At 40.0% G+C, this 14,370-nt stretch overlaps 1 protein-coding gene across 3 annotated transcripts in view; it reads right to left on the bottom strand.

Annotated features, from left to right (window-relative positions):
- The window catches only part of chrm3a (cholinergic receptor, muscarinic 3a), a 108,616-nt gene that overhangs the window by 82,977 nt on the left and 11,269 nt on the right, over positions 1-14,370 (bottom strand). For 2 of the 3 annotated variants that reach the window (XM_042502806.1, XM_042502805.1), the window contains exon 1: positions 13,774-13,977. The exons of the other annotated variant lie outside the window; for it this stretch is intronic. Coding sequence is in view for 1 of the 2 variants with exons in the window: in XM_042502805.1 (XP_042358739.1) it covers positions 13,774-13,778 (5 nt within the window). In the remaining variant the exon portion in view is untranslated. Of the gene's footprint in view, positions 1-13,773; positions 13,978-14,370 lie in introns of those variants that run through there. 3 annotated transcript variants of the gene reach the window in all.

Here is a 14,370-nt window from a genome sequence, read left to right as displayed (position 1 = left end):
CCCTCATCAGTATTCTTGTCTTGTTAATGTTAGTCTTCAGTGACAAAGCATTTCATACAGCAGCCAAGCGGCCTCAATCCCAACTCAACCAAACCACTGGTTATTAAACACAAGATCACTCCGGTTATATGATTAACTTTATTCACATTAGTGAAAAATAGTGCTTGGAAACCAACCATGGACTTAAGAAGGAGCCCAAACACTGGATTGTGAACAATGTAAATAACCTCTGCCACATCCTGATTATGATACATGGAGAGCAAAGTGCTGTACTCAAACTTGCTGCCAAAGCTGAGATACAATAAAAGGGGTCATTACCAAAACAGGGAAATGACTCAGACAGTGTCACTTTCTTTCCAAAGAACCGTCAATCATTGTTAACTCATTGTATCACTTCAGATCCCAATATCTAGCGTGCAAATAATAAATAGAGAGGTGGCAAAGAGGTCGCAGGGTTATCCCGCCTCCCTGGTGGTTCTCAGCAGTTCAGGATTAAGCAGAATGTGACTGATGTAATGATAGGAGCTTAAGGAAAATGAGGCAGATGACTACAAACTGTAACTGCCCGTCCATGTCTCTGCTGAAAAAGATTTAATGAGATTAATTTAAAGAGCTTTAGTGAGACTAATCTGGATTTAAAAAAAAAAAGAAGTGGCTAAATAAACATGAGCAGCAAAGAGAAAGGAACAAAGAGGTGGCACAGCCTGAGAGAAAACTTGAGAAGTTGACTCAGGGTCATCAACAACATGTAGCTTTTTAATGAAATAAAATTGCGAACACAAGTGTGTGTGCACTTTGTCCTACCAGCTCAAAGCCTTCTGTATAATCACACTCCCAGTATTTAGAGCCCAGTGCCCTGTTGGAAGTTTTAATTATTTAAAGCCAATCTGGGCAGAATTATTATGTAATTATAGCATCTGTTAAATTGTTATGAAGGCATAAGTTTTTGTTTGTTGCAAAATTAAACAATCCTGGTGAAAAAGTTGTTTGTTGCTTTCAGTCCTTTCATCTCAGCAGCCACAGGGAGTGCAGAGAGAAATAAACTAGAAGCTAAACCTGTTACAATACATGTCTACTTCTTGTGCAAGATTAATGTGTTTTGTTCATGGTCCCTGATAAATAAATGTAATAAAACTAAATTGTAGAACTGAGCAGTGCAGTCTTCCACAGTATCTTTTTTAATTTACCACAGTGGCATCAAAGTCTACAAATTCTCATCCAAACTGGCCAACTATTGCTGCAGTGAGGTTTACATCTACATATTGAGCACTATATCCTGTGTCTGCTGCTGATGTTCCAGGATAGCATGTCAATTTACGCTTGTACAATGCATTGTGTCTTGTGTCAAAATACACTTCTGTTTTTACAGGAAATTTAAAGTTTCTGCATGTTAGATGCATTTCAAAATAAACTTAAAATGTTGGTTAAACACCTCATATTCATGTTTATTTCCTTGTGCAACAAATGCATGTGGTCAGGTTGACAAAAAACATGTGTTGACTCAACATTAATACAAGAAGCGAACAGAGGGCTCCCACATGAAAGTCCAGGATTTGTTTGACCCATTCAACTCCCCTCCCACCTGCCTTATGGGGACTTTCTAGTTCCCTACATCACATCATTACAGCATATTATACCGCCAAAAAGGTGGCTTTTGGCATCGGTGTGTGATGCTGAAATAATTGACCAATTGGTAGTATTTCAAGACTTGTGAATGACAACAGGCTGCCGAAGTTGGAATTTCATTTTCACGCAAGCGGTATGGCACTATAGACGACAATACTGGCCATCTGCTCCAATAGTGCATTTCCACCAGATCCAGCAATGGAGGCTTCTCAGTGCTTTCTGTTCATTACCTGAGCAGAGCTGAGGAAGCAGTTGCACAGTGCATAGTGATAGTGTGGTTTTGAGCGGATTTACCAGTCTGAAATTGCACTAGGTAGGATAGATTTAGGCAGAAAAGATATAAATCACTGTTGCCATTAACTTATGTACACAAATTAATGGTTCCTAGAGGACAAATTCTGCTGATGTTGATGATCCCCTTCCTTTTCAAGTCGCGCCACCATGAGATTCACATTGAAATGTCTTGTCAACTACAGGATGGACTGCATAAATTTGGTTAACCAGCAAATTTGATGAATTTTGTCAGGTATCAGGATGAATTCTAATCACATCGGTAATCCCCTTACTTTTCTATCATCATTAGGTCAAACTGTCACATTGTCAGTCCTTTGTTTATGACCAAATGCCTGCAAAAATGAATGACTTTTCCACTGGCCTCAGCTACACTTGTTAAGTGTTGTTAACTGTTTAGTACTAAATAGTTGTGCTACTTCATCCTCGTCAGTGCGAGCAGATTTCTTTGAAGCAGCAAAATTCCCAAACTGAGATCTCTGTAAAATGGTGTCTTGCTTTGTGTCTCTGCCAGCTTTGCTACTGCTGGAGAATAAGTCCTTGTTTGCCACTTTGATTTGAAGAGATTTAAGCTGAGCTCTTTGCCAGGAATTCAGACTTTATAAATCAAACTGATTCAACCACTGTATTTTCATGTTTACACCATATATTTAGTTGAATAAATATTGATAAATAATAAGCTCCCACAACTCCAGTGTGTTGCCTGTATATGCAATAAATATGCCCAGCCTGGGTTATGATTACATTTCAAAGAAACACAGAGGGTATGAAGCCAATAAACAGTTTCCTTTTTTTCTACCAACATACCCTGCCAGAAACTTTGTATGGAGACATGCCAGGCAATTCCATCCATCCTTTCTTGCTTGGGGCCTGCTTTCCATCCCAAAAACACCACTGAAGTTAATGTACTCTGGCTGTCCAGTGGTCCACCAAATCACCCCTATTTTTGTCATACCTCAGAATCTGCCCGGTTTGTTCTACACCGATTTGAAAGTGGAAGGCCACAAAAATACTTCTACGAATTTTCCTTCTCAAAGCCTTACGATAAAGCCTGTGCCCGTTATTGCCAGAGGGTTTGCACAGCTGATAAGGATGAACACAATACAGATGACCGATCTTAAAACCTACTCCAGTGATTCATGTCATTGCCCTTCTCCCCACAAAGCTTTCATGCCATGCCAAGTTACACATATTTCTGCGATGGGCTCCAGATTATTATCACTTTGTTAAGTGGAAGTAATCCCTGGGGAAGTGTTAAGGGTTTACACCAGTCCATCCACAAAACAAAGAGGAGTGATAATACCAGCAAAGGAAAATAGGCCTTCCCTGATCATGGCAGGGAGTCTCAAGATACTAATCAAAATTGTTGGTTTGCATTATTTTTGTTAGCTGTGTACACTGATATTAGAGCTTTAATTCTGATTTCCTTAATTCAACTTTTGGGGGTTCAGTTGGGTCCACACTGCATCCAGCTTGGGACTTTCATATTTTTACACTGGGGTATTGCTATTTGAGTAAATGATTGGAGTACTTCTATTATCACAGATTGTTCATCAATTTATATTTTTCAAAAAAGCGTTCATATGGAAAGTGATGCACCAGAATTTGTATACAATCCACATAATCATGAGCCAGTGATTTGTATCTTAACCACGGAATGATGAAGGCTGCGATCACGTGGCCAATGCACAAAACCTAACCTAACCTATGTGACTTTACTTTCCTAAACGTACCATACGTAACTTTACATTAAGTGCGTTACCTTAAGTATGTAACATGACAACACCCAGCCATGTTTCTTTTCCTAAACCCAACCCATGTAACTTTATTTTCTTAATCGTAACCAACATAACTTTGCATAGCTAAATTCAACTTACGGTACTTGTCTAAACCCAACCTGACCAACTTTACTTTGTTAAACTGAACCTACTTAACTTTATATTAAGTATGTAACATGTCCCAAGTGAAGGTACTTCGTCACCATGTTTCTTTTCTGAAACCTAACCTACATAGCTTTACTTTCCTAATCCTAACCGACATAACTTTACATAGTAAAATTTTACTTGCCTAAACCAACCTTACCTAACTTTACTTTCCAAAACCTAACTAACATAATCTTACATTAAGTACGTAACATGCGCAAAGTGAAACTAAGTAAACTTTGAGTTATTTAGGGTACTTTGTCACCATGTTTCTTTTCCTAGAATTTAACCTACTTAATTCTATGTCACAGGCGTAACTTTAAATACGAAACATGACGTCAGCCATGTTTCTTTTCCATAACGTTACCTTTGTAACTTTACTTTTTTAAATGTAACCTATGTAACATTACAATAAGTGTGTTACTTTAAGTATGTAACATGACAATGCCCAACTATGTTTTTTTCCTAAACCTAATATATTAATTGTATTTCATTTGTTATTTACGATATCTATTGCACGTCTGTCCGTCCTGGCAGAATGTTCAATATGTTTGCTGGACTCAGAGGGTTTCACTTAATCTGCTTTATAATTAGGCTGTTGTCTGCCTGTTACTATTATGCAACACTTAAAATCCCCATTGGAACATTGCACATCTGTGTCCTTCGTCTTATTCTGTCTCAGCTTTCAACCTGTCTAACAGGAGGACCCCACTATGCAGTAAAACACTCACAACAAAGTATTGAACCGCACACTTTTTCAGACACACACTGACAAGAGAGCAAATTGGAGTAAAATTATTTTCATACCCTGTTGTTGCTTTAGACTCATGGAAATGTCAGCTGAGGATTTGATTCACTGGCCTGGGGGCTGTGAGTCTTGTTGGCTTGGATTAATTTTCCTCTACAGAGTTTAGCCAGAGGGCTCGTGCTACATCTTGCCCTAGCCTGGTACAAGTTCTGCATCTCCCTGTTTCTTTCTGAAATGTCAATCAAACCAAACAGAGGAAGACTTAAAGACAGGTGCTGGTTTGAACTCCCTTAAAGAATGGGGCCAATTGTCACTCTTACACCTCCTTCAGGGCAAAAACTAGGAAATCGAAATTTCAAGAAGAGTTGTTCATTTGACTTCACTTTGAAAACGTCAGTCCATCTTTGACATCTGGTGGGAAGTAGAGCTGGTGATAATACTGAGACAGACATAAAACAACAACAAGAGGCAACCTTCAAGCATCGTTGAGCTCGAGTGTATGTAGAACAAACAAATTTTGGTGAGACGGATGAAACAGGTGAATTGGTGTAATCAAAACCAGCTGTGTAAACAATCAGCTAGTTCTATGAATGTAACATGAAAAAAAAGATTAATATTTGATCCCCAAAGCATGACTGCAGCATTTACGGGACGAGCACTATTCAGACAAAATGTTGCACAGACATTTTTCTTGAAGGCATCATAAGAAGTTTGAATGGGCCCTCCACCTCAAGAAATGTCGTGCAAACATATACAAACATGCACCCAAATCCACACACAGCATCAAAACAGCTGATTGTTTGAGGGGATGTCTACATACACTGACATTACTCATGCCTGTTGCACATCATGTCAGACACTAAGCTGAGCAGGTGCAGGACTTTAAAGCACACCACACACTGTATAGCAAGCTTATAGAATTGCTGCTGTTTTGCACAGTGGCCCTGCCCAAATCTTATCAAAAACACAGTTGGCAGCAGCTCAGCAGAGATATTAGCTCTAACAGGTTGGCACAGCGGCCAATCGCCAACTCCAAGTCCCCTTGAAAAAGCACTCGCTCGCCTTTTAAAAACTGCATCCCATGAGCCTGGCATTGTGTAAAAATCCTCGATGGTGTCCTTAATCGACACCCACAGCTATGATCTTCTCCGTAAACATAATGGCGTGCCCATTCAGTGTCTCTTGTGCCATATGCTGCTCCACAAGTAGTTTATGATTAGTTCTGATTTGGAGAAACATCAGTCACGCCGTTTTAATTGTGTGACAGGTGTTACATAAAAGAGAGGCCTATACTTCACTCTGAATTATGGTGGCCCATTAAGAGGGATGTTGTCAAAACAACAGCAGTGCCGACACATTGGTGAATGAAGATTAAACTGCGGAAAAAAAGCATAACACTGAACCAATTTCAGCTCTCAACCATGTCTAAAATATGTCCAAGGGTCAAATCTATGGGGAACTATACTGTCTACATTTTTGCCATTTTTCTTAACCTAAATTGAAAACCGAATCTAATACAGTTCACCTAGTCCTCATGACATCAGCTTCTTTTTCCTCCAGTGAAAAATACCACACAAAAAAGTGTGAAATGAAGAAGCTATAAAAGAGCAAAGATAAGTAATTTACATTACAAAGTTCTTCACCTCCCTCCAACCTCTGACATGATTTGGAGACGGTACATAGCAAAGCCAAAAAAATTGATTCAGTCAGGATGCGTGTTAAAGCCGACTGCTTGACACACAATTTGACTCACTTGATATGATGAGCCGTATTACAAAAGCGAGAGGGCGTCAGACAGAAACAAACAAATGGAGATTTTTTTTTTGCTGCATTTCTTTCAGTTGTAATGTGCCAAGTATTTCACGGCGGAGCCCTAAAAAGAACGTGGCAACTGATGAATTCTGACAAATTCATTTTGACAGGAGCCTAATCACACAGCAGCATCTAATCTAACTTTACGTTGCTGTGATTAGACTTCAAACACTTTCAATTTAGTTTCATTTATGAGGTTCTTGTTATGACATTAGTAAAATATGATTTGTCTGCCATCATCTCACACTGAAAATTAAAAAGGTATCCTGACTTATCCCAGACTCACATGTGCCTGAGCACTGTAAGTGATATGTAATCAGATTGATGCCCACTGAAGAGGGATCCCCCCTCTGTTGCAATTTTTTCTCATTAAAGGGATTTTTTTGGGGGGTGGTGGGGTAAGTTTTTCCTCATCGAATTGAGGGTCTAAAGTTTACAAAGCCCCTTGAGGCAAATTATGACTTGTAATATTGGGCCACTAAAATAAAGCTGGCTTCAGTTAAACAAGCATTTAGAAGCTTAAGTATCATTTTTTATTGAACCAACAGCAGTTTGTTTGTGTACATCAACATCTGTCACAAGAGATCCTCATCATGAATTATAAATTATCTTAAATGCATAAATATTCATTTTATCGCCTAGCAGGTGTGACAGCGTTCTATCTACTCATCATCTCTGTGTGTAATAGCATTGCTTTTAACCCCACCATCCTGCTATTCAGAGCATACAGCATTTCACTGCATGTGGTATTCTTTGAATTCCTTCAGTTTGACAAATCCAATCAAACATCCCGCTGACAGACATCATCGTCACTTTGCAATCATTACCCATAACTGCAAATGACTTTGTCTATAGTGTTGCTTTAATGTTGAGAAGTGGCTTCCTTATGCTTGTCAGACAAAATGTTTGACGAGTGAAAGTGTTTGACTTTATTGTGAGCATTTATTCAATCCTACATAAATGTCTCTGCTGCACACTGCATGTCTTTTTGTTGAAATGAAAAAAGAAAACAAAATAACAAATGCTGCATTGTTAGGAGGATGTAGAAGGCAGACTTTGGAGAATTCAGCAATGTGGAAAAACACAATCAATAACGTTCACAGAAAACTATTCTTAAAATATCAAGGCAAAGCTTTTATAAGAGGAAAAGAGGCATTGTGGAACGGCATCACTGTGTTTTCAGCCCCTCTTTAAATACTTTAGATGTTAGTTTTGTTGTATCTCTTTCTTTGCCCCAGTTGCTTTTGTATTTTACACTTGTTAGGTTCTTTCTTCTCTCCCAATTTTAAGTTTTCCTTCACAGAAGCAGCTCACATATATTTACAGAGAGCTAGATACCTCTCTCTAAACAAGATCTCGCACTAGCTACTGTAGAGCACTATAAAACTGAGGCCAATACAAATGTGTCCACAGAGGATAATTCCTATCTTATTAACACTCTAAACTTGCAAGGAACGGTCTGTACGTTTATTAAAAGGACTAAACATTCAGCTCAAATTGTTTACGAAGAGCAAATTCTTGTTAAAAATGTTTTAGTTTTACATAAGATTCAATGTTCCAGACCTACTGTGGATTCTTTTTTGATCAGATCCGATTAGATCAGTGTGCTACAATGAGAAAAACACACTGTATGTTAGACTTTAATTTACAAGGCAATCTTTAATGTAATCAATGCTGTGTGAAACTACATTAACTCAGAATAATAAACAAGCCATCGATGATGGCAACATTAATCGAAACAAAGAAATACAAGGCTGAATATTGAGGGGCTGGTTCACGCCAAGTCAAACATCCATCATTGTGATAATTCCTCCCTTTCTGTGTGTTACACCAGTCATTACGTGAGCTGCTGCAGATTCGCTCTCTGTTGACTCGCAGTCTACATATTTCACAAGCACTCTATTATTCTCTGTTGTCTCCTTCCCCCATGTCTTTTTCTCACTCTCTGTGTGTACAGCACAGCTCTCTTTTACCTGGAGTCCATCCCTCTGGACCTCCATTGAAAATGATGGGAGGGCAACTTGTTATTGATTTATTTGCTAAGCACAGACAGAGCAGACATAAAAGAGCGGTCATATATTAGACATGAATCTGAATTCCCTCAAGTGAGGTTTACATTGTCAAGAGAGCAGAAGTAAAGAGAATGAGTCGAGTCAGTCTGAGAAAGCGAGAGAGAGGCAGTGAAAATGACAGAGGGACAAAGACAGGGGGAGTCAGTGAAAGAGAAAAAATGGCGTAAAATTCAGACAGAAAAAAAAACGTTAAACATGTACAAAGAAAAGCTCAGAATAAAGATTACTGCTGCAGTGGAGGATATCCGCTTGCTAGACATTTGTAAACTGTATGGAAATACTGGTATGCGGGCTGTGCAACATTTACAGTTACAGCTGACAGATCCATACGTGCAGCCACTATAGAGTTTAAACACCTTAAAGACCTACATGAACATACAGTATGTACATAACATTGCTGACCTCCAGCCTGTCTCCGTAAATCCCCCTTCCTTTCCAGCCCAATACCTGACCTTTGAACTGTATCTCACTTGCATTATCTTGATTTGTGTGTGTGCGCACTGCTGTGTACTGAAGACACACAATATCCTAAGGTAAACACGGAGCAGCCGTTGTTAACAGCCCTGAAGTGAGCACCTTATTGCCACCAATAAGGGGCAGCTCCAACTAAGCTTATAACAACTAGTAAAGGTCAGTGAGTGATGAGTGTCAGTTTAACACACTCAACTGCATCCTCAGGGCACCATTATTGCAAGTAATATAACCATGAGACAACAAAAAAATTGTTAAGTCAATAAGTTCTTGTTTACATTTGGCACCAATATATAATGACGATTAAAATGAAGTTATGAAGTGTATCTATATTAATGGCCATATAAATATATTTCTGCTTAAAATGTCCAGCTGCTTATTAGGCAGCCCAGTCACAAGAAAAACAAATTGGCATAGTATGTTTCTGAAATCCATAAGTACATGGTGGATGGCATGTTACTTGGTGAGACCACTGCAGACCACTAATCCAGACCCACACGAAACAGAACCGGTTGTGTTTTAGCAAGGTTACCGTCTGCTTTTTAGGCTGCAAATGTGGGTGCTTTGTAGCAACCCATCTGTGTTTTTCCATCTGCTTTTTAAGCTACAATATAGGCGTTGTGTAGCAACCTGTGTTTTTTCAGCTGCGTTTTGTAGCAACCCGTCAGTGTTATCATCTGCTGTTTAGGCTTCAAATGTGGGTGTTTTGCAGCAACCTGTCAGTGTGTCACTATGTGCTTTTTATGCTGTATACGTGGGTGTTCTGTAGCAACCAGTCTGTGTTTTTCCAGCGGCTTTTTAGGTACCAAATTTGGGTGTTTTGTAGCAACTTTTTCGCGCGTTTTTCATCATCTCAATAGGCTCCAAACCTAGGTGTTTTGTAGTGACCTGTCAATGTGTGTACCATCTGCTTTTAAACTCTAAATGTAAGTGTTTTGTGGCAACACGTCAGTGTGTTCCCATCTACTTTTTAGGATCCAAATGTGTTTTTTTTTGTAGCAACCGGTCTGTGTTTTTCCAATGGGTTTTCAGGCTCAAATGTAGGTATTTTGTTAAAACTTGTCAGTACTTTTCCAGCTGCATTTTAGGCACCACACGGAGACATTGCTGTTTTCCTGCAAATGCAATGGTAGGAATGTGCCCCCCAAAATGGAAACTTTAAGCCAAATTCTAATCTTTCTAACCCTGACCAAGTGGTTTTGTGCTTAACCTAACCACTTCTTAACCATAGCATTGATGAAACGTATTGTTTCAACATATCCCATAAATGCTAACATGCAAATGTAACGTATCTGTGACATGCGTTCATCATTTCTTCTGGTATATGGCTTCTATTAGGCCACTGAAGTGATTTCCCAGCACTTTGTAGCTCAGGCTAAACAGGTGCTACGAACATTGAACAACAACAACAGTAACTGCCCAGAGAGTGGAGACAAAGACAAAGAGGCCAGGCACCCAACCCATGAGACTTTACTGTAAGTGCTACAGTACAACTGAATAAACAAGGCAGGAGTGCAACGCTACATAGACACAGCATTTTGCAGACAACTTAAGTGAGCAGACACTGATTGACAGCTTTCTATCTAATGCTAAAATTACCTTTCCCATCAGCACAGCTGATTACCAGCACAAAGTCTGCACAGAAAAACTCTTCAGTGAAAACATTTTGAGGCCAACTCCAGGGAAATTTGTGTGATTGTTCTAATGATTGAACTGAGATGGAAAAGTTTCTGCCCATGTGCTGTCTAAAGATAGTTACTGTGCTTTGCTCTGTTGTGGTCTGCATGGCTGTGAAAGTGGATTAAACAGGCTTTAACATCAAGACGAGCTCTAATGAAACCCAATGGGGGAGTTAGCCTGTCTGTTTGGCCAGCTGACTCCTGTAAAATACCCATCACTGTCTCCTGTTGCCAGCTCTAAAAGTAGCCAGGCGGTGCCAGCCCGTGCACACTGCAGCCTGAGGGTTACACTGCTTAGTGCTTTTGTCTGTATCACACAACAGCTGAAAATCTCTATCTTACCTGCATTAATCTTTGCAATGGTTGGGTGTCGCTACTCGACTTCTTTGAGGTATCAGTTGAAATAACACAGTACCAAGGAGTACTGAAATTTCACCAGTCAAATGAAACCTGCACTAAATCATTTTTGCAACCAAATCTAGAAAAAAATGACAATTTGTATGAGTTTCCTTGCAGCCAATCACTGCAGACATTCATACATTTAATGTGATGTGATTGGCCCACTACTGCAGCAGTTACATCTCACTCAGTCTGCGACCAAAACGTTCAAAAGTATGGCTATGCTACACATCTGTAGCATCTGGTGACAGTTTACACATCTAAATGCTTCCAATCACGTGATGGGTATCAAATAAAGTAGAAAGAAAGGTATCAAATGAAGCACTTTATTGGTATCAGTATTACTTCAAAGGTATACTATGCAGGATTTTTGTTCACTGTTAGGGAACACGCTCACCAGCAAAATTAAAAGTAAAAGCCGACCTCTGATTCTCTAATTTGGCATTTTGCTTAGCCATATTTGCTTTTTTTCAGCACCCTGACTGCTGATAACAGTCTAATACCCAGTCACTAGCTTTTCACATCACCTCACCTGAGTGCTGTGGAGGTACACACCCATTAATGTTCCCAACACAGAAAATAAGGATGTGAAGTGAAGACCGAAAGGGATTACTTCTGTATGAGTCTATACATTGTTTGTTTTTAGGAAAATTCTCAATAGGTTACTTTAAAGGGTACTGGTGTTGGTGCTGGTATTGTCATTTTTAAAGCATTACCCAGCCCTGATTGTTACATCTGTCACACTCCCACTTAAAACTGAATACTTTGTTTGATATGTACGATATTCATACTTGTGCTTTTAAAAAACAATTTATCAGCTTATCCGCTTCCTTGCCAAGAGTTGGATGTCTGTTCTGTAAATATGAAGCCACAGCCACCACCAATTAGCTTAACTAAGCACATAGAGTGGAACCAGTGAAGACAGCTAGCCTGGCTCTGTCCAGAGTTTAAATATGCCAAAAAGCACCACTAAAGCTCACTAATTGGTTTATTTTCTGTGGTAAATTCAACAAGTTGTGGACTCACAAAGGGTTTTGCAGGGAGTCATGGCTGGGATCAGTGACTTCTTAGAGTCTTGTCATCCCTGTGAGGTTAAGATTTTCAACCCTATTTGGCTTTTGTACAGATTAAACATGTTAAAATTTTGAGAGGTGCTGCTGGTGGTAAAGAAAAAAGAAAAATTTGACATGAAGTTCTAGTAAACTATAGCAGAATAAAACCCCACATATGACCTACATTATGGTAGGTTGAACTTGCAGTTTTCAACAGTTCAGTCGTTTTTCCACCAGCATCAGTAAATGTCCACAAGCTTAGGACTAATAAACCAAAAGTCTCTGCATTTGTGATACATGCTACCATGTGCAGCACCCACGCAGAACCACAGGTATAGCAGACAGTAAGAGCAAAGACATTTGGAGCCATCTTCACCAATGTCACAAAGCACTATCCTCCACCCACGAGCCCATTTGGGAAAGTCATAATGATGATCAATATGGTGGTAGCACTGTGCACAACATCACCATCTATCATGAGAGGTAAGCCTGAAGAAATACTGGTCAACTGGTATTGACCGGGGCTCAAACAATACATCAAGCCCTGAAAGCTCTATTGCTGTTCACCTCTCTCTCTCTCTGTCTCATTGTCTCCTTCATGTGTCTCTTTTTCTGAATGTCCTCCACTGCGTCTCTCCCCTCAGCAGGCAATGGAAAGTCATAATCATCTAAACACATTCCTGCTCCACCTTTAACAGACTAGTAACAGACCGTGCATTCACTGTGACACAGAACTTGACTGCACTGTCCCCTAACAATGGCTTTGTTGACATATTGATATAAAAACACACTGGTGGTGTTGATATATGCAACATATTAATATGTTGAACTATCAAGGTGTGCAGCCACAGTGGAATAGTTTGTGATTCATATACAGTGGCTACTGTATTGTCACGCTCACACTTTGGCTTCTAGGATATGAATAACTGCAGCCTTGGAGTTAAAGGAAAATATTTGTACCATGGCACAGATGCCATTCCCTCTGCTCTTACTCATTATCCAGCACAATGTCAAAACCCCCCAGGTCACTGAGAGAACATTCCTTCACATTGCCATCTATGGGCATCATAAATAAACATCCCAAATCATGAAAGCTTTCCACTCGCCTTGTAAGGATACAATCAATTTCCTCCTCTGTCCACAGCAGTGCTGTAACAAATACTTTTATTGTATATCTGATCACTATAATAATAATAAACGTGCCACAAGAGGGAGAAAACGCACCCGTTTTGGTGACAACGCTTACTCTTCTTTTAATTAACTTTCACTTTGGGGGATTCAAGATATGAAATCAATGTGGGTTTTTTTCGTGTTTTTAATTAACTTTTAAGATTTGCTTGAGAAGCCACGAAGCCTCTGTGGAGGACAAGCATTAGATGAGCGCACAGGGGCTGGGCAGGGATGCTGAGCCGGGCATCGGAGAAGAGCAGCAGAAGCACTTGTTTGCCAAACTTGCATTTAAAAACAAATTCACACCAAACACGAGCTTGAAATTATCGTCTCAATGTTGCGCATCCGCTTTTGAGACACGCACAAGTTATCGATATTATTCAGCTGGGTCTGCAACTTCAAAGTGCAGCGTTATGCGGTGGGTGAAAAACGTGCAAAATAACGCAGCTGGAAATCCGTCCAAGGAGGGGAAATTCTTTGCTGTGACACATATTTACAAAACTTTCTTTTTTCAGTTTTGTTTTCACCTACCTCATAGCCTTTGATAGTGCGCGGGTCAAAAGCAGAACAGGCAATCCAGTCAAACTTGTCGCGGGTCCATGTTTGGCACAGCAGCAGTACGACAGTCCAATCTAGTCACATCTAAAGCGCTAATGACACACAGCTAACGAGGCTCTCTTTCTACCGTCACCGAGCCGTAGATTGGACGGCGATGTGAGGAGCACCGCGGGATCTCCAAGGGCGCACGAAGAATCACTGCGTCAGGATTGGCCAGAGCGGCCGTGACGCACCGGCAGGTGGCACACCCGGCGAATAAAAAAAAGTCCAGATTCATTCATAGATAATAGCTCTGGGAAACAGTGTGAGCTCAACACGCACACTGGCACATAAAGCCGACAAACTCCACGGGAGTCACACAAGATCAAAATGGTTCAGGGTCCTCCTCGTTTCATCTGTGGCTCTGCACAAGCTGAGTCTGTGCTATTTCCGTTTTAATAATGGGACAGTGGCATCACCCAAAGCTTCAAGCTGTTTCATTTGGCACAAAAAAATGGAGCTGTTTCATTTGGCACCAGAAATGTCCTGTTTTCTAATTGCAGTCTGTTTCCAGACATGATTCCACTGCAA

This window comes from Plectropomus leopardus, chromosome 15 (assembly GCF_008729295.1).
Source record: "Plectropomus leopardus isolate mb chromosome 15, YSFRI_Pleo_2.0, whole genome shotgun sequence".
Taxonomy (NCBI): domain Eukaryota; kingdom Metazoa; phylum Chordata; class Actinopteri; order Perciformes; family Serranidae; genus Plectropomus; species Plectropomus leopardus.
The sequence above is the reverse complement of the archived record's forward strand: the minus strand, read 5'-3'. Positions and strand labels throughout refer to the sequence as shown.